At 36.5% G+C, this 24,424-nt stretch overlaps 3 protein-coding genes, 2 non-coding genes and 1 pseudogene across 5 annotated transcripts; all 6 read left to right on the forward strand.

Annotated features, from left to right (window-relative positions):
• Positions 1–18: 18 nt before the first annotated feature.
• On the forward strand, positions 19–136 carry LOC120134783. The gene has a single exon (XR_005517187.1). It is a non-coding gene; the product is annotated as a small nucleolar RNA Z152/R70/R12 (small nucleolar RNA).
• A 78-nt stretch (positions 137–214) lies between these two features.
• On the forward strand, positions 215–340 carry LOC120134784. The gene has a single exon (XR_005517188.1). It is a non-coding gene; the product is annotated as a small nucleolar RNA snoR80 (small nucleolar RNA).
• Positions 341–1,591: 1,251 nt separating this feature from the next.
• Positions 1,592–2,537, forward strand: LOC120134319 (DNA repair protein XRCC2 homolog). Its single transcript, XM_039150757.1, has 3 exons — positions 1,592–2,051; positions 2,148–2,299; positions 2,385–2,537. Exons 1-3 carry the CDS (start codon positions 1,646–1,648, stop codon positions 2,535–2,537), a joined length of 711 nt encoding a protein of 236 aa, XP_039006688.1. The 5' UTR covers positions 1,592–1,645.
• Positions 2,538–3,111: 574 nt separating this feature from the next.
• LOC120133987 (DNA repair protein XRCC2 homolog) lies at positions 3,112–4,947 on the forward strand. Its single transcript, XM_039150472.1, has 5 exons — positions 3,112–3,350; positions 3,811–3,913; positions 4,471–4,507; positions 4,617–4,717; positions 4,819–4,947. Exons 1-5 carry the CDS (start codon positions 3,286–3,288, stop codon positions 4,840–4,842), a joined length of 330 nt encoding a protein of 109 aa, XP_039006403.1. The 5' UTR covers positions 3,112–3,285; the 3' UTR covers positions 4,843–4,947.
• Positions 4,948–7,175: 2,228 nt separating this feature from the next.
• On the forward strand, positions 7,176–9,666 carry LOC120134320 (annotated as a pseudogene).
• Positions 9,667–10,070: 404 nt separating this feature from the next.
• On the forward strand, positions 10,071–11,105 carry LOC120134380 (lysine-rich arabinogalactan protein 19-like). Its single transcript, XM_039150814.1, has 2 exons — positions 10,071–10,758; positions 10,858–11,105. Exons 1-2 carry the CDS (start codon positions 10,075–10,077, stop codon positions 10,948–10,950), a joined length of 777 nt encoding a protein of 258 aa, XP_039006745.1. The 5' UTR covers positions 10,071–10,074; the 3' UTR covers positions 10,951–11,105.
• Positions 11,106–24,424: the final 13,319 nt, after the last annotated feature.

Below are 24,424 nucleotides of genomic sequence, written 5' to 3' on the forward strand. Positions count from 1 at the left end.
ACTAAAGGGGATTTGATTTACGCTATGATGAGATAAGAACACATGAGTGTTGATGGGCAGTGGATTTGGATCTTTCTTTCTGGAAGATCTGCCGTGAGCCCTCTCTTTTTAACGACTTCTCCTTCCACTGAGCTTTGAATCCCCTAATACTCTTTGATTAATTTCTGGAAAACATTTGTTGTTAAGTTTTGTTTATTTAGCAAATGCGTCTATTACCAATTCTGGGGGATGATTAGTACCTCTTGGAATAATGGCTCAGACGCTATGTTGAGATGTGTGGTCATCCTGATTTTTGGCTTTTGTTTCGTGCCATTTGATCCTGGAAACGCCACAAATATTTTGTTTCCCCATGATAGGACTACTGAATCACAACAGCTTGAGGTTGAACATGTAATTTAATCTGTATACATCGGGACCAAAACAAGTACATTATAACCCGAACATGGTATTGCTCTTTTTTAATCTAAATTGAAACGTACTTTTGCTCAATTTGAATTAAACAAGAAGAGTTGTAATTGGATCTTGGTGGTAAGATTTCTGCAAGAAATTTCCTTCGTCTTCAGAAAACATTGAAACGATAGGAGACATTGGTCATAATTTTATTAGAGAAATCATATTTACCTCCGATCGAACCTGAAAGGGACAAACAAGAGAAATCAAGGGGAATGTGACATTAGTTGATTGATATTAGAGGTGTAAATGGATCAAATATAAATGAATAATGCTATATTCATGTTCAATTGTTTATTTGTTTTCAAAGAGATTTGTATTCTGTTTATTTAATGTTTTTGAATGCATTTAATTAGTATTTGTTCAATGTTTGGCAACATTACTATTAATTTGATTTGCCAACCAAATAGCAATGGTAGGAATATCTAACTGGTTAGACTTCTAAGCTTCTAAATTTGAATTTTATAGTTTATGTTGTGTTTAATTTAATTCTTATTTTATTAATATTTAAAATAAATGAATTTGGTTTTGAACACACATATATATATTTTGTTGATTTATAAAATGAATATTAAAAATGTTATTTTATGAACATATTAATTGAACATATATTTGTTTATATTTATTGGTTTATAAAATGAACACAACTCATTAATGAAAAACATTGTTGTTTAATAGGTTAAATCTTAGTTTTAGGATTGTTGTCAACAATTTTTTAATGTAATATACTAAAATGACATTGGTCCTATACTCCTATTGTAGTTAGTAATCAAAGATATAACATTAAAATAACTATATATACATTTACATTAATAAACATCAATATTAGATTAATGATTTTAAATGAAATACAATAGTGTTTATTGAGGGTAACAAATAGAATGATGATGAACGATAAACAAATAAATAATTTGGGAGAAGAATAAGTACTAAACTGACAATTTTAAATATTAATGGTTATATTTGTTGAATTATTTTAATTAGGACTAAATTGGTAGTATTTATATGTTTTGAGTATTATTTCTTTTAACTTCTAATGAATATGACCTATTTCTAACCTACATAAGAATTGACCTGGAATGTAGTTTAGCCTTATAAGTTTTAAACTTTACTCACTCTCCCCTTGGAGGCTTGGAGGAGCTGTACATTTTCTCTCCTGCTTGGAAACTGTAAAAGCACGGTGTACATTAGCTATATGTCGACAAGTATTATGCATGAGAACAACAACAGCTTTAGTAATTCCCGAAGAAACCGGCAATTTTTATCCGAGAAAATGGGTTCACATGCCAAAGCTTGGCTCGTTGAAGACGAGACTGCGAGAGAAATGCTACAAAGGGTCCTATCGGATCGACCTTTTTTGCTTCTTCCACCACTTCACCGGGTTCTTCTACGTGTCGGTAACGTTGTCGAGCTCTTAGGCCCGTCTTCTTCTTCCAAAACCCACATCCTAATCCAGGCTGCCATCACTTGTATACTCCCCAAAGAGTGGAATGGGGTCATCTACGGCGGATTGGGGCAGTCGGCAATGTTCATTGACTTGGATTGTCGTTTTGATATTTTACGTTTCTCGGAATTGCTAAACCATAGAATCATGGAAGCAGGTAACCGTAATTCCTTCTTTTTTGATGAAAATTGTTAGATGTTTCATGGCCCATGTTTTGTTTTTTTTAATGAAGCTTGTGGTCATCTCTGTTTAGGATCAAGCTGTAATGTAGATTGTAAAAAAATGGACTCTGGAGCTCAATTTGCAAGAATGAAACATTACAACGAGGAATTGTTTGCATTATGCATGAAACGATTTTTGTACATCCGTTGTTATGATAGTTCTGAGTTTCTTGCCACTCTCAAGGTGAGGGACAAAGGTTTGCCTTAATGGAACTTAAGCAATGCAACGATTTCTTTTGACATTAGTGTAATATTTTTCTGGATGACAGACATTACACTATCGTCTTCAAAAGGAAAGAGACACGCATGGTCTTAATGTTAATTTGCTGTTGATTGATAGGTTTGGCTTTGAGCCCTCGAATTCAATCCTTTATGCTGGTTACCTTTTATTTTCTTTGAATCGCTTTATATTATTGATATAACAGTTGGAACATTTTGGTTAAAGCATATAGTTTGTTTATGGATTGTTATAGATGTTGAACTCATCGGGGATGGTTTCAGGGGAGAACATTCAGTTGTAATATTTATCCATATATTTGAGTGAAAAATATCTCATTAGAAAGAATGAACTAAAATACTTTGGCTAATAGTTTTTTGAAACGGAAAGGGGGAAAAACCCTTTCCCATAAAAGCTCAAGCATATCTAGATTTTTATACTATCAGCTTGTCGTTGAAGAATTATACTCAATAGCGTTCCCTGAAAAGAATAACCAATGTGATATGTGATCAAGGGTACCTGAAGTCCATTGAAATGTTGGTGTAAATACCAAAATTTAACAAAGCTAATGGACAGAAATCTGAGTTAGTTTTGAGAGGTATATGGAAAGTATCCATTGTAAAATCCTTGCGAATTAATAACAGATAGGATTACCTAATTTCATAGCATCTGACATGTATGAATCGTCACCAGCATTGGAGCATTTCATTGGCTAGATCGTGGCTCAGCATCTTTTTCACTAAAGGGTGAAAACAGGTACAATTTCAATATCTGTTGGACAGATCTCTAGCAATCTTTTGAAACTCTCTCTGGTCAACTTTAATCATATCCTCCCATGAGTTGTAAATATGCAATAAGGAAATTTTTGGTTGACATGTAGGAAAAGCTGGAATATCCAAAATGTGTCTGAAGCAGTGGTTCAGGAGATTAGAAGGCTCCTATCATTGCATCCCATGCTTGTGATGGCTACAAAAGCAGTTGTCTTAGGCAACAAGTATTCAACGAATGAGTTAACAAGGTAGGTTCCATTATACTTGTAGAAACGGAGTTTATGCAGTTGGTATCTTCACATTACTGTCTAGCTTCTGGCAGAATATCATGCAATTATAGTGTTCTTTATACGTACTTCAGCTACTGCAAATTACTTCAACTAATGACATTTTCCCTATAGGGTTGAATGGCTCTACAGGTTTACATTATAAAGATGGGATGCTTTATAATTCTGAGTATTTATGATGTCTATTTGGATTTTAGTTCCCGTTTCATTTTATTTACCCTTTTTATGGTACGGTGTGTCCTTTTCATGTTCCCATTTTTATTAAGAGCAAATATCTTTGTTAAGAAAATGTAGTCACTGTAGTGAATAGAAAGGTGCATTCCAGAACCTATAATGTTAATGCATATATTATTATTTCTTTTCTCCTATGGAAGTCTTATTCCTAGTAAACTTTAAAGGTAATGATTAATCTTTTTGTCAGGAATTACGGAAAATGGAATGTAGTGGATAACCCATATTCAAGAAATGTAACAAGTAGTGATCGGCAACTTCCATATCGTGAGAATATGCCTTCTGTATGGCAGGTAATGCCGTATGACTAGGTTGTTTTATGTTTCATGGGAATATTTTTGAGGACACGTGCAAGAATCTTGTTATAAGCTTGACTGTTGTTTGGCAATTCAAGTTTGCTAGTAGTTCCTGTTCTTTCATTTACGTCATTTCAAAATTTATGAACTCTAGATTACCTAAACATTTTAAAAGTATATGATTCAAGATTATTCCCTGTGGTTAAACATTGAAATTATACAATTATCTAAAATTTTCCCTATGTAGAAGGATTATTATAGGATGTTAACTGTGCATTTGTTTACAAGTTGCATCCTCCTTGTCTGATGTTTTAGAAATTATGGAAATATTAGGATCATGTTCGTCCAACTCGTGCTTCTTGAGCAGAGAAACAACATCACTTAGTTGTATCTCTTTTATAGATCATCCTGAGGCATTGCATCTTGTGATATCTGTAAAATGCATTAAGACATAATGGAGTCACCATCTTTTGTTTGTTAAATTGACTTCAGAGGCTTCTTAAATATGACTAGCTGTAGGATTTTTACTTGATTATTCTTTCTGCTTGTTGCAGTCTTTTGTGACTCACAGGATTCTCGTACAAGCTACAGGTTCCGATTTGTCTTTCAATGTCACTAATTTGTTGACCATCATTACACATGCGGTTGCTTTATTTCTTAGTATAGAATATGCATCTAAGTTGTCTTTGCTATGTTATTGATGATGATTTGGTTAATGATGAGCATCGGAAGGGCTTCGTATATCTATTAGAATGGTTGATGCCACCAGTGAATTCCTTGGACAAATTCACAGTGACAGGCGTACAAATACGCTTATGCTTCTCATTATTTTTACGAAGAAAAGCTAAAATATCAGCATTTCCCATCAGTCACGTTTGACATTATTTGATTGCTACCCTCAGACTGTTGTGTTCATTCTTTCTTGAACTTGTTTACTGGGTTACATAACTTCAGCAAACGGTTCCCAGCAACTGGAGTGTAAAATGGGACTTATCGGGTTCAGTCTTGAATTATATTCTGGGACTCGGGTGATTGTTTTCTGGGGCTGCATCCAATGCCATTTTTCGGACTCAGGGTGTCGAACAAACAAGACTCATGAAATTTGGGACTGAATGGCCACCATCTAAGGCGGTCGACGGTGGCCGGCGTGGCGTCTGGCCACCTTCTATTTTTATTTTATATTTTTCAATTATTTTAAATTAAATAATAATAATAAATGTCACATCATACAAAAATAATAATAAAATAATTCAAAGTGATCAAAATAGGACCAATTCGAAAGTTTTGTGAGTAAACTAGAAAAATTAAAAGTACAGTGAGTAAAATAGGAGAAAAGAGGATATAGTTTAGTGAGGAATAATGTAATTTACTCTTTTTCTTTTTATATTATGTCCTCGATGTGGTATTTGACCTCTGAATTTCTTCTCGGTAGATAGGTATACCATATAGTGATTGTATAGAGATAGTTTGGATCATAATTGAATTAAATCTGTAGAATTTTGCTCATCTATTTTGAATTAAATAAGAATTGAAATCGAAGCAACGGGATCTTTTATTTTCTTGTTTCGAAATATTGGTTTATTATACTTGTTTGATATATATTTCGGTCGTTGCAAGACAAATGTTTTAATTGTAATTATAACGTTTTCTTTTTCAAGACCGTCATTGCATCATCTCTTATCTCATTCTGCTGCCTTCGTCACCGGTAGCTTTGGTCAGGACACAGACAGCCTTTAGAGTTGTGGGATTTAGGGGTGTAAACTAGTCGAGCTCGAGGATTTCTGAGCTCGACTCGAAAACTCGCGAGTTTAGAATTTTCAAGCTCGACTCGAACTCGAAATCCTGAACTGAAGCTCGTGAGCAGCTCGAAAAGGCTCGAAATGTTCACGAGATTTTCGAGTCGAATATCAAGTAACTTGTTTTGGCTCGTTAAGAACTCGAGTCGAGTCCATTCGATCCGAGTATTTATCAAGCCTTGATCGAGTCGATCTCGAGTAGTTCACGATCTGTCTGTCTCATTTACAGCCCTAGTAGGATTCGAGTGTTCTGCTCGTTAATGACATCATTCGTCCAACGAAGATTTCGTTGTTCGTTCTTACTGCTCTGATAGTTGGTACCCGCCCCTTTTGAATGGTAATGCACCACCTCCGACACTAGAACTCCGGCGGACATGGTGGTTAAGTTAAAGTGAGGAGCTTAAACTCTGTGAATCTATTTCTTTTCCTTTACCTTTTTATTGTTGTAATGTTCCTAGGTTGGTTCGGAAATTAAATAATTAATTCAACTCAACTATTCTTCTTTTTCTTATTACTTCTTGCTCGGTTCATAACACCTTTTTCATTATTAGAATTGATTTTGCGTTTAGGTAAATAAGGGATATATGGAATGTTTTCTTTTGTCTTTTTTGATGAAGGAATTTTAGTTATGGTTAATTGTTCTTCAGCATATTTCGTTAGTTGTCGGCTATTGATTTTCTGGCGTAGTAATTTTCCAGGAAAATTTGTTAGAAAGCTAATTTAATTATTGAGTTACTCAAATTAATTTTTTGGAAAAAAAACTTGGTTACTAAAATTAAGTTTGAATTGTAGAATGCAGATTGTGTGTTTATTGCAATCTACAAGGAACAAACAATCCAATCTGATCAAAAAAATGAGAAAAATTGAAAAAAAGAGGGTAGATATTATTCGTAGAAATTCAAAGCTCGTGGTTCAACTGCATAACCTTTAGCATAAACGACTACTGGATTTCTACCAAGAGAGCTAAGAATCGTTAATGAATCCATTTTAATTAAAGGAAAACAAAATTATCACCCTTCCCTCTTGATGCTATGGTATTTTTATGTTCTAATTCCTCTTCGACAGTTTAAATTTATCTGCATTCTAGGTAGGTAATCTCTAGGACTTTGTCTGACATTCCGAAATGAAGGGTTTTATCGAATGTTCGATGTTGTTCTAAGTAGAGAACTATAGTCTTGCTCTTGCTGGTACATTTTTCACTTATTTGAAGAACATCAAACAAGTCCCTTCTGTTGAATTGTTTTATCAGACATAAACTAAAAGTAATGAACAGAGTAAAATGCTTGAAGGAAGTAAATAACTAAAAGATGTAAAGATATAAGAAGTCAGAATTCGATTAGGGAAGAAAGTGTGAAGTTTCAACGAAGAAGACTAGGTGAATGATTGAAACGCAACATGAAATGTAAATATCACTTTGATAACCTGTATGATCTTGTTTTTCATGACGATTGAGCAGTTGTATAATGAAAAAGGAGTTCCTTAATGTCTGACTGAAGCAAACTGAACACTGTTTGTGGTTTGAACTGTTTTCACTTGTAGGATTATTTTGTAAGAACTGTCAATGAGGATCATGATATTACATGCTGGGGTTGTGGATTGCGCCTCCTCCTTCCATCTTATGCACCTGTTTTCAAGTGCGGCTGGTGAGGAGCCATTACGAATCAAAATGAAAAAATACCCAAAAGCAAGTGGCTTTGGGGGAGGCACTTGCGAGATCGGTGCTTTGTTACTATTCTCTTCATGTTTATTCTCTTTGTGATATGTATGCTCTCTCTGGGTCCCCTTGTGGTTTATACTAGAGTTGAAACTCTCCTTCACTTAAAAATGCATCTTCAGTGGAACTTGAAGTTGGAAGTAGTATTTAGGAAATTACACTTCATACCCTGAAGCTCTGCATTTGCGTAGCTAGATCTCAGATGTTTAAGAAATCTTGTATTACATATCGCAGCGTATTTGGTTCGCTTACTGTTGCTGTACTATGTAAGGTTTCAAAAAACGGCCGTATAACGGTATAACGGCCGTTATATCGCGGTATCGGCGGCCCCCGAGACTGATATCAGCCGAAATCTCGGTGTGAAACGGAATCACACCCATAATGGCCGATAACGGCCGCAATTTAACGGGTAACGATCGATCGCGGCTATAACGGACCGTTTTTTCCGTTAATTCTCGTTACAACACCAAACATCACCAATAACACAGTTGCTTCAAAAAAAAATAACAATTCATATATAAAGATTCAAAGAATGGGAGGGAAGACATTCTTACTAACTATTGCAAACGAGGATCTGTATCTGACTCTTGAAGAGTTGCAGTGGTTGTATCTTAAAGAGATCTTTGTGGAGGTAACTCATTGGTCAGAAACTTTGAGTCAGATGCAAAGATCAACATGGCTAGAGTTCTCTGGGTTGCGTTACAGTGTTGTAATGATGTTACATTGAAGAATCTTGCAGAGCTATGGTGAAGTTTTGAGGCGTATGGCGAAAACTTGAATTAGAGTCAGTGTAAAAAAATTTCTATTCTGGTCTTGAACTCACTAAGGGGAAAGATCAATGAGGTGGTCGGGTCTTGGTAGGGGATATTAGTTTCGAAGTTGGAGTAACGGAGTAGGGATTCTCGGATAATTCATTTAATCCTCTGGACGGGTTACCAGGGCTGTGGTTTATGATTCGGATCTGGAGCCTTCTAAAAATTCCTCTGAGGAGACCCCTCCATCAAAGTCATCAGAAAAGGAGCACAGTCCAGGAACGACGGGCAATCTCCAAGCTCAATTAAATGCAAATAGGGATTGGATTGGTCCAAGCATGTGTAAAGTAAAACAACATAATTATGATTAAAAAAAGTGATTTTCAATTAAAGTTTATAAGTGTTACAAAATACTCTAAAAATCATTAAAAATAATTTTCTATAATTATAATTACTATATTTTATAAAAAGTTGTACGAATTTAAAAAAAATCACGTCCGCGATACACGCAGTGACTGCGATAGCATCCGTTAAGTTCGCGACCGCGATAAACGCAATACAACCGAAAATGCGGCTGTGACCGCTATTTGAATCCCTGGTATTATGTGTTAGGAATTTTAATATTTCTAATCATATGTTGACATGAAAATGCAGGTGGGGGTGTATGGGCGGTGTATCCTGTTGTTTTCTCTATCAGCTATACACTTGGTATTGTTCATTCCGTCTTAACATTGATCTTGGCTGCAACTACTGTTCCGACCTTGTGTTTATCAGCATTTCGATGTGCCGGCACACCTCCAAGCATAGTGTGGGGTACCTACTCAGTCTTAGGAAAACCTCGAAAACTATACCTTTTGCCACTATTGTTCAAAGCCGAAACCACCAAGAACACATCATTGCAGTTCCTGCGGATCATTTGTTTTGGACATGGGTCATCACTGTCCTTTTGTAAGTATTAAGCTATGTTCTAAATCGTTGTTGCAAGACGTCCTGTAAATAAGAATGTCGCTGGAACTATTGATATTATGTTTCGAAATCGGGATTGATTTCCTTTTCCTTTTGTTGCATGCAGATAACTGTGTCGGTGCAGCGAATCATCGGCACTTCATCACCTTCCTTTTTTCGGGTGTATTCAGTACAATCTACGTTTCGATCATGTCCACATATGTAGAGTTACATATCTGGCCACCGGAAAAATACAGATCTCTCAGGCATTTGAACAGTTCCGGTAGCAGTACAGCAATGCAAGCATTCAAGGAAGTTGTTTGTGCTTTCACGAGCTCGGCAGTTCAACTATCGGCCAGGGGGCTCATTCACGTTTCGCTGCAGATCGGTTTAGGCGTCCTTCTGTGGCAGCAGCTCAGTTACAAATGAGGAGGCAAGACTTACCTCAGCCATTTGAGTTCAGAGGGAAGTGGAGGCGATCACGATGAAGAAAAAATAGTTTTAAAAAGTAGTTTAAAGGCATATATCGACCGTACTATTTAATTACAACAACAACGTAGGGTCTGAAAGAGGAAACAAAGTGGGGGATTGAAATAGAGAAATATTTGAAAGATGTGGTTGCATGCAAACCAAAACTTGATGGGGACTACTCAGCAGAGTTTAGGTTCCCAGTCCTCCATTGGTGGGTGTAGCGTAGGTTTCTTGAGATTGGCCTTTATACCTGTCATTTCTTCTTTTTGGTGGGACTTTCCCTTTCATTTTAAATTACCATGGCTTTCCATCATATTATTATTATTTACCTAAAGCCACACTATTCGTAGAAGGGACGTTACGTTGGAATGAACATCACCCTCTTCCTCCGACACTTTACCAAACATTTATTTTTCATCTTACTTCCAAAACACTCCCAATATTTCTTTGTTTATTGTTTGTATATATTCTCCCCTGCAAATGCATTTCTCATCTCAAACAAAAATGGCTTTTAGGTTTTGGGCTCTCATCGTAACTATTCTCGCCTTCCAATTAGCCATTACAAATGCACAATCACCGGCTGCCTCGCCAACCATAACCACCTTACCCCCACCTTCAACTTCAGCACCTCCTCCTTCAACAGCAACGCCTCCGCCTACCACCACTCCAATCGCACCTTCAACAGCAACGCCTCCACCTACCACCACTCCAATCGCACCTTCAACAGCGACGCCTCCGCCTACCACCACTCCAATCGCACCAGCGCAGCCACCTGTAACCAACCCCCCTCCAAAAGTTGCACCAGCTACAAGTCCAATTGTCCCACCTCCTCAAACTCCACCCCCACAACCGCCACAGGCTCCTCCAACCACAGCTCCAGCTCAACCACCGGTAGTCTCGCCACCCCCATCAGTATCATCTCCTGCACCAGCCCAAACACCACCGGCTCCTGCACCAGCAAAGTTGCCACCAGCACCAGTACCTGCACTTATTCTGCCACCGGCTCCTGCACCGGTTCCCCACAAGCACAAGCACAGGCACAGACGCAGACACAGGAGGCACCATGCACCAGCTCCAGCACCCACAGTTCCAAGTCCCCCGGCACCTCCTACAGTGCCAACTACAGATGACACAACACCAGCACCATCACCGAGTCTCAATTTGGTAATGCATTCTATTTCTATCTATAAATAAAATTAATGGATGGTTTGAGGATGAACACAACATTCATACAAGTTTAATTTTATCATTTCTGACGTACAGAATGGAGGAGATTCATTGTTGGTGGCAGGAACAAAGTTTTGGTGGGCATGGACAGGATTGACCACCGTCATTTTGATGGCTATAACAGGCTAGGAATCTACAAAATGGGGGGTGGATGTGATTACTTTGCAATTGCTTGTCATACATTTTGTTTGAATCTCTCTATTTCATAACAGAGAATATTGTTTCATTTGTGTAATTAATAAATTGAAATTTTAATAAAAATAGATATGAATAAGACCAATTAACAGAGAATATTGCTCCCTTCTTCGCATTGCTCATCAGTTATCATTACATACTGACTCCAGTATTTCGATGGTCATGTAACATTGGAAGATTGTCATATTTTGTTCAAGGCACATTGATGAGAGAAAATGGTTACACTTGTCAAGATTCAGGATTATTAAATTACACTACAAACTCCATAATCACCTTCTAAATGTTCCTAAAATATTTGGGCCACTCTATAGTTTTACAAGTTTTAATCTATATCTAAAATAAAATCTTTGATTAAATTGTTATTATAAATTAATCAGATATCAGTTTAATTCAGAATTTATAAAAAAAATATTTAATATTATAAGATTAATTTAAAATTTATATTTTAAAAAATTTCTTTATAATAATTATTTATAAAGAGCACTGGTAGGCGGTAGCAAGAAAATTACCATTTTTTTATAAAAATTTCATGTAAAGTTAAAATCACTACTATATATTTTTAGGTAAGTTCCGTATTTAATCACTCAATTATCACTTTGACAATCTAATTATTTTTTATTCAAAATCATTATTAACGTTACGTTTTGATCACCTATCGTTTAGAAAACAAAATAATTAATATGACAATTTTTATGTTTTTACTGTGAGTGACCAAAATGTAATGTTAGTGAAGATTTTAAAAAAACCAGTTTGATGATTAAAACATAACCAAAGTGATAATTGGATGACTAAATGTGTAGTTTACCCTATTTGTTTTATTAACGTAATCTTAATTATATTATATTATATTTAAAAAAATTGTATAGATTACGTTAAAAAGTAGCATATAAAAAAACTATGCCATCCCCAATCCAGCCCATATCAAACCACCCTTCCTCCTCCGCTAACAACCACCAGGCACCAGCCAGCGAAGCGATAGCTCCCTGGCTTTGCTATCCGATCAGTATATAAGCCGGGAAGTGGGCTTATGCTGCCGTCGAGACCTTTCTTCTTTCTCGGCTATCTCGGGTATGATTCTTTTCCCGTCCATTGTGATACTTCATATACATGCTTATTTGTTTTGCCAGTCATTTTGAAATTCTTGTTTTCGTATTTTAAATCTTTCTCATAGATTGTGTGTTCTGATTCCTTTGTTTGAGGTGTTCTGATTCCTGTGTGCTGCATTTAATACTTGAAGCTGTAAGGGACGTATCTTTTTATGATGTTCATCGATGACCATTTATGTAACACGCCACTCCTTCATTTCTTCAACAAGCTTCAAACACATATCCACACAAGAATATGGAGTACGATACTCCAAAAAAAATATTAAAATTATACTTAGAAAAATGCCCATACCATATTCTATTACATTTCAAAATCTAATAATGATTATCGAGGAAGCTTTACTTCTACAACACTAAAAGCTTAAATGGCGCACGATAACAGAACTCCCTGGGTGCACATTAGCAGGTCTAATAGAACCTGAGTCTTTCGTTGATTCGCCGGCGTTTATTTCCGATTCCCTCCCAGATCATCTCTACTGTTACTTCTCGTTCGTTGTGGTTCTTGCGATTCATTGCGGCTATTTACTAGAAAGATGGATTGGCGAAAATTGTTTGGAGGCTCGGCAAACCAGAACCTAGAATACTTCCCTCCCAAATTTCGCGATGGAATCCCGACTGTCCTCCCTCCTTCGGAGATCCTCGATGATGGAATTTCCGAGTTAAAACTTTCATTAGTGGGCCAATTTCTGGGGGTTGCTCCAAGTTTCACTTCTATTCATAGGACAATTGAAAAATTATGGAGTAAAGCGCAGCTGGGATCTCGAATCCAGGTTAGTATTGCTGGAAATAACATTTTCATTTTCTCTTTCAGTAATGAATCTGCTAGAGATTGGGTACTTGAACAAGGTCCATGGCATGTGCATAATAAGCCCTTAATCCTTAGGAAATGGGAACCTAACCTGAAAAGCCTTAGCTTCAACTTGTCTAAACTTTCTGTTTGGGTACAATTGTACAACGTTCCCCTTGAACTATTCTCTAGAGCAGGCTTAAGCTATATAGCAATTGCAATTGGAGTTCCAATCTCTATCGACTCCATTACTGCTACAAAATCCAGACTCGAGTTTGCAAAAGTCTGCGTAGAAATAGGTGTTAAAGACACAATTCCTAACCACATTGAGGTAGCTCTGAAAGATGGGCAAACAACCTCTATCAGAGTAGAGGTTCCTTGGCTACCCCAATCTTGCAGGAGCTGTAACGTATTTGGTCACAATGAAACAGGATGCTTGCTTAAAGTCAACACAAATCCTATTGCTTCACAAGTTTGGAAGAAGAAGGGAGAATTAATTCCCAATACTACAGTCATTCATGTTGGTGGGATAGAAGCTTTACAAGAACACGAAAAACCAGAGAATCATGCAACTCCTTCTACTGAAACTAACAACCAGAAAATCACTGACTCATTTACTACAGCTAGAGAAAAAAATGTTGTTGGATGCGATGTTAATTCCCCGATCAGAATGGAGAAGCTAAATTCTTCTAAAGATGCTGCTAAGAAGCAGCAAGTTGATGAATCAAATGTTGACTTACAAGAACATGAAAATCCAGATATTCAAGCTACCTCTATTACTGGAGATAGCAGCGAAATTAATCTTCCAGTAAGAATAGAGAAGCTGAATTCTTCTAATGATGTTGCTAGTAAGCAGAAAGTTGACGGTACAGATGCAGATTCACACCAAGTTGATGTTGCTGCAAGTGACCTAATTATGCTAGAGGCTACTGAAATTGAAAAACCTCAACATACTGCGCTTAAAAAGTTTCGAGGCAGACCTAAAAATGTTAAATCTCAATTATCATGTTCAACTTACAGATTTGATATACTCAATTCTGCTAAAGAGACTCCTAACTGTTCAGAAACCTTGCAAAGGAAACCGAGAGCTGCATCATTGGGTGTTGCAAACTTGGTGAAAGAACTTAAATCAAAAAAGAAGGAACATCTTGATAGTGCTAAAGGTCTTAAAGCTGGAGGTCAAGGGGGTTCTTTGGGATCACCTTCCCAATGAAAGTTAGCTTCTGGAATATTAGAGGACTTAACAGTCCTCTAAAGCAGAATAAAGTGGTACATCGAGCCACTCAGAATAATGTCGACGTTCTCTGCCTTTTGGAGACTAGAGTTAAGGTGGATAAAACAGAAGCTATTTTCAATTATAAATTCCAGAACTGTAATTATTGTTCCAACTATGATTTTGCTTACAACGGTAGAATTTGGGTTCTTTGGAGGAAGGGTATTAATCTCTATATCATTCACATTACCGATCAATGCATTACTGTTAGAGGAACTCACCTTGGGTTTCCTTTGTTTATCTCGGCAATTTATGGTAGTAATGATGGGATTGCTCAAAGGCAGCTTTGGAATAGCTTAAGAGAAGTTGATTCTACTGTTAACAACTCACCTTGGGTCCTAGGAGGGGACTTTAATATTATCATGCATTCCCATGAAAGTTCCGACCACGAAGTCATGGCCACTATCTCACTTCTGAAATGAAAGATTTCAAGGATCTCACTTATGAGCTTCAACTCCAAGACCATCCTTATTTTGGTCCTACTTTCACTTGGAGTAACAAGCAAAAAGAATTTTTTCTTGCAAGGAAACTAGACAGGGTCATGATAAATTCTAACTGGGCTTTGATCTTTCAGAATTCTTTTGTTGAGTTTATTGCTCCAGGAGTCTCGGATCATTGCATGTCACTTACTTGGCTTTCCAACGAAGCTCCAGCTAACAGACCAAAGCCATTTAAATTCTTCAATTTTTGGACTGCTCATCCTTGTTTCTTGAATGAAGTAAGTCAATCCTGGCTCCAAATTCAAAAAAGTTATTTTTTGTCAAGACAATGATAAAGCTCCGGGTCCCGACAGATTCACTCCCTATTTCTTCAAGAAATCATAGAATATAGTGGGTGAGGATGTTGTTACTGTAGTCAAATTTTTCTTTCTTAATGCTTCAATTCATCCTGCATTTAATTCAACTATTATTGCTCTTGTTCCTAAAAAACCAAATCCGAGTGTTGTAAAAGAATTTCGGCCGATCTCCTGTTGTTCTGTAATCTACAAGATCATTACTAAAAGAGAAAATAACCTCAGTGACCAAAAATGCCTTATAATATACGATTTTAACCAACTTTTTTTGGATTTGCCAAAATGACCAACTAAATCGTAATGCGATCGATAATTCGCAACGCGATCTCCGGTATCGCAAATCAGTTTCCAGATTCACAACGCGATTCTGACTATCGCATTGCGATTTCCCAAATTTGCGTTGCGATTTAGTAAATCGCAACGAGATTCTGACTATCGCAATACTGAATTTCAATTTCGTAACTCGATTTCTGAATTCACAACAGGTTTTAATTTCGTAACACAAATGTTTTGGGTATATAACTACGCAGCAGCAGCAACTCATAACCTAAATCCCTAAATCGCAACTCATTCCATCTCCATCTATCACTCTCTCCGACGACATCCGTTCCTATATCCAACGAAATCTTTCCCTATCCGGTAACAGGTTTTAGTTTCGCAGCTCGTTTGTTTAGTAAATTAATTTACAATAATGAAATCATCTAATGTTGATCATGTTTGGATAGATTTGTGTTTTTGAGGGTCATGGGATAATGTTCATGGTGTTTTACAATATATGCCTTTACCCATGAATCTTCAACTAAAACTGTCATTAAAAAAGTTAACTTATGAAACTCTAATGTTACGTGTTGCAAATAAATTGAATTTAGAGCCCCTAAGTGGATTTAGGCTATCTTATCAGAGAAATGGTAAAGTTTATTTGTTAACCGACAATGAAGATGTTGAACGATTCATTGCTTACATTAGTGTTTCAAGTGATGATGTTACATTGTATGTTGTTAAACCTAGAAGTAGTGAAGTTGGGTCAGTAGCGGGTAGTAATCAACTAAGTTTTTCAACCCCAGTTTATGGTGCTTAAAATTTAATGGTTCCACCAAAATTTCATCACCGAGCAAATATTGTCTCACCACATTTCCAATACCAAACACAATCTCAAAACCCATAACCTTTCCCTAATCCAAATCCCAATCAACTTTCAGCACCAAATTTCGGTTTTCGTATTGACCAGTTAGACGATGATGAGCCAATAAAAAAAATTGTGAGTACTAGTCAGTATTCAAAATTTGATCTTGGTCAATACCCGGACTTTGATCTTGGTCAATACTCGGATTTTGATAATTTTTCAGAAGAAGAAACAGACCCTGCGTGTAATGATTTTGATATTGGTCAATACCCGAATTTTGATGATGAAACAGCTGTTGCCGAGGAAGATGTTGTTGATGATAATGAGGAGGAAGTTACGACTGTAAATGAACATGTTGAACATCCATTCTGTAATTCATTTAACACTAAAGAAGAAAAAGAAGAAGAAGAAATCCCCAAAGAAAAGTCCCCGAAGAAAATGCCACGGGAGTATAACTGGAATATGCCAGAATTACTTCAGATACCGGAAGAAGAGTTGGTAAAGATAGCAGTTGATTGTTACACAAATATTATTCGTATCAAGAAAGATGATTGTTTTGATACAAATGAAGACTTGAATATAGCTTTGTATACGAAATGTGTGGAAGATGGCTATCAACTAAAAGTTAACAAATCAAGCAAAGATCGTTTCGAAACAAGGTGTATGATTGACAAAAACTGTATGTGGTGTATGATTGCAAAGAGGATAAAAGATTGCGAAATGTTTCAAGTTAGGACTTTTATTGATAAACATACATGTTCAAGAACCCAAGTTTTTCCTCACCATAGACATGCAAACAAAAATGTGTTGGGTGGTTTTCTGGCTGAGTTAATGTTTTTGTATGGTAGGGTATATCGGGGACATGAAATTATGACTGACATGAATGCTCGGTTCAAGATTAGTATCTCATATTCTCAAGCTTGGAGAGCCAAATGTTATGCATTGGAATTGTTGAGGGGGTCGCCAGAAGCATCGTTTGCCCAACTGCCGGCTTATTGTCACAATTTAAAGCTGAAAAAATCCTGGGTCGGTAACTCATACCAAAACAGATAGAGATGGACACTTTGAGTTGTTGTTTATCACCATTGGTGCTGCGGTTAGTAAATCAATATAATTTTGTTGACTCATTTTTGTTAGTTACACGCATTTCACATTTAAATGATTATATTTCTTGTGTATATGATTTTTGCAGATTCGTTCGTTTATTAATTGCATGCGCCCAATTATTATAGTTGACGGAGCACATTTAAAAGGTCGATACCTTGGAGTAAACTTATTAGCAGTAGCCATGGATGCTAACAATGGGATACTGCCAATAGCTTACGGGGTTGGCAAATCTGAAACCTCTGATTCATGGACATGGTTTATGGGGCATCTTAGGGATTGCATAGGTCCTATTAGCAATCTGACAATCATATCCGATAGGGCAAACTCAATTGACAACGCTGTTAGAAGGTGTTTTACAGATGCTTTTCATGGACTTTGTGGTGTTCATTTGTATAGAAATCTAAAATCAAGGTCTGTTGGTATAAAAAATCACAAATGGACATACTGGAAGGCTGTAAAAGCTTATCGAGAAGTGGATTTTAATAAGCATATAAACTGTTTAAGACGTGTTTTGCCTCAGTGTGCTCAAACACTAGAAGATGTTGGGTTTGAAAGATGGTCAAGAGTACATCAACTTGGAGCAAGATATGGTTTCATGACGTCTAATAGTGCAGAATCAATCAACGCTCTAAGTCGTCATTCCCGGAAATTACCCATTACTATGTTAATGGAGTTTTTTCGAGCCTCTATTCAACAGTGGTACTACAAGAAAAGAAACCATGCATGTATTATTTCTTTAAATTCGTAACTTATCATATATTTTACTAAGTATTATTTGTTTAAATTTATAGGAACATTGGAACATCATGTTACACCATAGACAGAAAAAAAGATAACGAAACGTGTTGTGAAGTCAACGTCATGGAGAGTTAAACCATGTTCAAACACTTTGTTTGAAGTACTGGATAATAACTTAAATGGGCTTGTCGATCTAAATGAAAAGACGTGTAGTTGTATGAAATGACAAACATCTGGTTATCCGTGTGACCATGTTATAAACGTTTCTCTTCATCTAAACCAAGATGATTCAAGCGCATACGCTATGGATTGCTACACTACAGAAGTATTTCGACAGACTTATGGCGAGATTGTCTACCCTATTCTACATCCTTCTGAGTGTGACATACCAGATGACTTACAAACAGTTTTGCCACCAGCCATGGACAGAAGGCTACCTGGCCAACCAAAAAGTCACGATCGTATATCGTCTAAGGGTGAAGAGAAGAAGAGATCGACATGTAGTCGGTGCAAGGAAAGTGGTCATACAAGGTTGACATGTGGATCACCAGTGCCATCACGATCATCTTTTCCTCTACCAAAATATGGATCCTCATCAAAATCCAAAGCTCATATGGTGTCAAGCAAAAGGCAATCAAAATCGCAATCATCTTTAAAATCCCAATCACAACCGGCTTCACCTTTTGGGACTGTTAACTTAGGTGATTTTTAAATGCAAACGTAGTATTATGTGGATTTTATGTGTGAACTTTTAACATTTTCAGTTAGACATGTATTAGTAACTTGAGTTTGAAAATTGCTATGACGTTCGCAATCATCTTAATGTCTATTGCAACGCGGAAATTACTATCGCAACGAGAGAATCGCAATGCGAAATGAAAATCGCAACGTGAAAATCGCAACGCGAATATGAATATCGCAACGCAGAAATGACTATCGCAATGCGAAATGAAAATCGCAACGAGAGAATCGCAATGCGAAATGAAAATCGCAACGAGGGAATCACAAAGTAAAATGAAAATCGCAACGCGAATTTAGTTTCGTGTTGCGATTTTAGTTTCGCGTTGCGATTTTCATTTTGCATTGCGATAGTCATTTTTGCCTTCAACATAATGCAGATTGAAATCAACAAAATCAACCATTACATTTCAATCAATTAAACAATCACAAATAAGAATTATGTTCACATCAATTAAACAAATCAACTTTTACAAATCATCTTTTACAAATCAATTAAACAATAAAAAAATAAGCAATAATTCTTATTTCCTCATCTACTATTGAATCAACTTTTGCAGTCATACATCATTTTCACGCAGCTCACTTCTGAGATTAACCTGCAGAAACCAAACATTTGCTCAAACAACACTTTCTACACATCTAAAACCTACAAACAACAAATTATTGAATTCTAGGTACTTAACCAAACATTTTCAAACCAAAAGCCTATAAACTTACCAATTATTTATGGACGTTTTTATAACGCGGATGCAGGTAGGCAGCGTCTCGTATATATCGATCTAGCCATATAATGCCGAAACCACAAGCCTACTGCAGCTCTATCTCTATCGGTGGGAGGTAGATACTTTATACTTCCTGTGATCAAACGCTCCAACGCCAAGTATACGAGAGGAGCACAATCCCCTCTGGCTCCTTCCGTTTGTTGTGGTGCGGTCTCGTCTCTGCTAACTGTAATATTGAGCTTCTTTGGCTTATTGTTTCCAGAACGAGTCCAATAATTTATCCCAACCAAGAATTTAGCTAAATGAGAGCTCCATCCCTTAATAATATCTCTTAAATCAGCCAATGATATGTAATTTATCATGCTGTCATATACTATTGCCTTAAGGGATGGGAGCTGAAGCTCGACGAGAAGCCAATGTTTACGTTCCAAAACAGGGATAAACCCTGCAATCATAAGTAATAATTCATTCATTTGTGCACTTATTTATGAATACCTTTAAACTAAATCTAAAATAAATACTAACCTTATCGACCTCCCACCATGCAGGATAAAGTTTAGCTTGTCCATTGCCCAACGCAAATGATTCATCTCGTTGATTTTTCAAGTGAACGGCGTTAAAAGACGTCGGCATAATTGTATATCGTGTATTTCTTTTATTTTTCTTAAGTTTCCTAATTATTAGAAGACGTGACACCCACGCATCGATATGCTATTTTACAAAAAAAAGACATATATTAGTGACTTACATAAATTTAAAAAAAATAATCAAATTGAAATATAAGAAAAATATAAGACTTACCCCTCCATCGAAATAGCCATTATCTTCGACCCCTAATAATACGCCCCACCAAGACTGATCAAGCAACAAATAGATATCATCGTTGAGCTTGCATATGTCAGTGAAACACCCCTGGCTCTGCTCATGTAGATAAAAATCAACTGCGATCTTAGCCCAAAGGGTGTTATCCAGAATTGTGTCCGGTAGTTGTCTCCTCTCCACTTCAGATACCAGAATGGTACTGGCCGGTAACTCATACGAGAGCCAACTCTCATCCATCATGTCTGGCACATCAGAGGGTTTTTCAAGAATCTTACATATGACGCCATGTGAATCGGGCTCTTGAATGGTGGGAGGGACCTCTTCAACGATGACAGTGGCCTCTTGAATGGTGGGAGGGGACTCTCGAGGAATGATAGGGGCCTCTTCAACGATAGGAGTGGACTCTTGAGGGATGACAGGCGAGTCGGGCTTCTTCTTGCGGTGTCTTCGTACTATTGAGGTGTACGGAGACTTAATAGCACGTGCACGCCGTCTGATGCGTAAACTCTGTCATGCAAGAAAAACCCAACGTAAAGCATCCACCTTATCGGGACGCTAAATAATTAAATACAAAAATCAGTAAATAAACAGACATGATATTTAAACAGTGAAAACAAAGACAAATATGTTTCAAACTTGCATTGTATTCACCCAAGTCATTATTCTATCATAGTTCACAAAATGCATCAGATAACAAAGACAAATATGTTTCAAACTTGCAAAACTGTCAAGTTAGTATTTGTCTTTGTCTATTGGTTGAAGTAATGCAATTCATTCAAGTTTCAATTTGCAGAAGAAGAATAGTTTCTGGAACTTAAAATCGCAACGTGAATACATAGTTTAGCAGAATTGGCAGCAACCGAACAAATTTACTTTCAACCAAAAGACAAAACAAAGACAAATACTAACTTCACAGTGTTAAAGAATACACAGTTTAGCAGAATTGGCAGCAACCAAAAGACAAAACAAAAGACAAATACTAACTTCACAGTGTTAAAGAATAAACAGTTTAGCAGTATTGGCAGCAACCGAATAAATTTACTAAGCAATCTAAGTGAAATGGTTAATCTAAGTGAAATTACGAGTAAATTTATCATCAAGTTAAATATGGAAAATCTTAAACTTACCTCATTGTGTAGAGTATGAACCTCATTCTACAATGATACTACCATTTCACGTAGAGCGACAACCTCACCACGTAAAGTAGACCTCCACACGACATGCACCATCGTTATCGCGTAGAGTACCGATCTCCTCACGCAAGACATTGACCTCATCATGTAACTCCCTTGACTCATCCCGTGGAGGTGGAGAACAGGGAGATAGAAGTCGTGGCATCTTTGTCGGTCGCCTATCATGAGGTGATGGTGGAGAAGAGGCTCGATGATGTGACGGGATAGGTGATGGCTCTCGTTGTAGAGGTGTATAGTCGGGTCGATCAGGTGATGGCTCTCGGTGAGGTGATGGCTCTCGAAGTGGAGGAAGTGGAGGCTGCTCATCATTCGTGCCATCAAAAAAATGCTGACTAGCTTGCCACCAATCAGTGGCAAGCTCAGCCTCCGTGGGTGTCAGTCTCTGTAATGGAGTGTTGGCCTCCTAAAAATATAAAAACTCAAACAAAGTTAAACGTATACTATTAATAACTTGTTTATATATGATAGTATTTGTCTTAACTTACATTATTTATTGTCGCATATGGTATTAAGTCTTCCCAATCCAACATACGTTTTCTCTTCTAGGAAATAGCCCTAGGAATATCATTTGAAGTTTTTAATGCATATGTCCGCATGCTGGGGAAAACCTCGAATATCCAAATCTACAAACAATATAATAACAAACATTAGTAATTGTTAAATAATTAATTATAATTTTGAAAACATTATATAGAAATTCTTACCTTAAAGGCCCAAACAAAGCCTGACAAAGTGTATTTCGACCCATCGCCACGCAAACTTTTGCGGTCATCAAAGGCAGACGACAACTTAGTCCAGGTAGCTTTCCATATATACGAACCCCACGGAAACAGATTCCATGCATTTAGGTCCTCTACCAATAATATTAGCTCATGAGGAATAGGTTGTCTGGCCTCTCTGCCAAAAAAGCCGGCATACAAAAGTACTAGAAGGCATACTCGGACAACATCGACGTCATTCATCCGAGTAAAACCATCTTTCTGATTAAACAATTTTGTAACACCCCCAACCCGTATCCGATCCGGATACGAGTCCGAAGTGTCACATTGACTTTTCAAACATTTATTCGTATAAAATAGTGAGTAATTTAAAAACTTTGATAACATTTAACTTATTCAAAACGTTTACAAAATATATATCAGAGTTCATACAATTTATGTCTTTAGACTACATGCCAACTACACTCTATATACAGTACATATATTTTCTGATCTGACAATTGGGTAAGGAGAACTGACCTGTCTTGCTCCTCTTAGCTCTTTACTCTTCTCACTTCTGCAACCTACGTGTGAAACAATCACACGCTAAGTCGTTGACTTAGTGAGGCATAAAACATATAATAAAACTCTAACTCGTAATCATGCTTGAACAATTTCTACTAACATATCACATACAAGCATCATACCCACATATACATGTAATGATTCCTACTATGCACCTTTCATATATATATATATATATATATATATATATATATATATATACATATCCACGCATACATATAATTATCTTCTTTCCTATCATTATCATATTATCACCTTTCATATTTCTATTCTCTTGTTCATATAATCAATTAAGCTCATATCATATATCTTATAGCATATACAATAATCACTAACACACATATATCATATACAGTACATTCCATGTTATCTCTTATTGGCCCATGTGCACCTGTGAGAACTGTAGATATGTGAGTCTATTGAGGTTGTGCACCACTATGCTGTCACCACAGCTCATATAAATGTCCCGAAGGACCTATCCAGAGGTCACAAAGACCCCGGTAACTGTCCAGAGGTCATAAAGATCCTCGGTAACTGTCCAGAGGTCATAAAGATCCTCAGTAACTGTCCAGAGGTCATAAAGATCCTCGGTAACTGTCCAGAGGTCATAAAGATCCTCGGTAACTGTCCAGAGGTCATAAAGATCCTCGGTAACTGTCCATAGGTCCCGAAGAACCTAGGTAAACTTTCCATATGTCTCGAAAGACATAGGTAAACCCTCGACTCTTGGCATGCCAACTATACCCCTAGCTCTCATGACACATAACATGGGCGTTATCATTAATTTCATTTCAAATATTCACATAAACTTGTAATTCACTTTCACATATCACGTATCGCATAGCTTCTTTTCATATCATCACATAGTCACATAGTTCACTTACACGTAGATCATTTCCATATAATTCACATGTCACATATATCATGTTTTCAGATAATTTCTATCATTTCTCACCCAATCATATTTATTCAGGTAAACATACTTATCATATCTTATTCACCTAAAATCATATACTTCATATAACATATAAAAACACCTAGAACACTTTCACGTAGCTTATAGTCATGGGTCTTATCTCATAACATATACTTGTTTTCACATATATATTTCATATCACATATATCACAAGTGCATGTATTCACGTAGATCGTTTCATATGACTTATACCATTTCTTATTTGTTCATGTAACTTGCATGTCATATCATGTAACATATAACACATAATCATATAGGCTTACGGTTTTATCACCTATCATGTTATTTCACTTATACACTTTTATATCACATAAACTCATATATATAGATCATGTCACATAACTTATCTCATAACTTATTTGATATTCCTATATATTCTCATCTTATAACTTATATTACCTATGCATATAACCTTATGAGCTATTCTTATATTACCCTATATCAACCATACTTTGTTTATCTCACTTTTCATATCATTCATTCAAAAGCATGTTAACACATATAATCATGCATACATACAATTTATGTCATGCATATACATATAATCATATATTCATGCATTAAACATAGGAAATAGACTTGTCACAAGTCTTGTTTCCATTTAGCACCATAAATGAATTAATATGCACTCACCTGGCCTCACTAGTCCATTTCAATCTCTTATCTTCCCTTTTTATCGATCTTACTTGTCAATGATTCCGGAACTCGTTTAGGCTCTGAATCTACATAGTTATACATTTTAAG

Source organism: Hibiscus syriacus, unplaced genomic scaffold (genome assembly GCF_006381635.1).
Source record: "Hibiscus syriacus cultivar Baekdansim isolate YM2019G1 unplaced genomic scaffold, ASM638163v2 tig00110597_pilon, whole genome shotgun sequence".
NCBI lineage: Eukaryota > Viridiplantae > Streptophyta > Magnoliopsida > Malvales > Malvaceae > Hibiscus > Hibiscus syriacus.

Bases quoted from the DNA above. Each gene is read 5' to 3' on its own strand.
- LOC120134319 (XM_039150757.1), top strand. From the start codon at position 1,646: ATGTCGACAAGTATTATGCATGAGAACAACAACAGCTTTAGTAATTCC. The intron at 2,052-2,147 runs GTAACCGTAATT...ATCTCTGTTTAG, and splicing joins CCATAGAATCATGGAAGCAG to GATCAAGCTGTAATGTAGAT. The intron at 2,300-2,384 runs GTGAGGGACAAA...TCTGGATGACAG, and splicing joins AGTTTCTTGCCACTCTCAAG to ACATTACACTATCGTCTTCA.
- LOC120134380 (XM_039150814.1), top strand. From the start codon at position 10,075: ATGCATTTCTCATCTCAAACAAAAATGGCTTTTAGGTTTTGGGCTCTC. The intron at 10,759-10,857 runs GTAATGCATTCT...TCTGACGTACAG, and splicing joins CATCACCGAGTCTCAATTTG to AATGGAGGAGATTCATTGTT.
- LOC120133987 (XM_039150472.1), top strand. From the start codon at position 3,286: ATGCTTGTGATGGCTACAAAAGCAGTTGTCTTAGGCAACAAGTATTCA. The intron at 3,351-3,810 runs GTAGGTTCCATT...TCTTTTTGTCAG, and splicing joins TCAACGAATGAGTTAACAAG to GAATTACGGAAAATGGAATG. The intron at 4,718-4,818 runs GTACAAATACGC...TGCTACCCTCAG, and splicing joins ACAAATTCACAGTGACAGGC to ACTGTTGTGTTCATTCTTTC.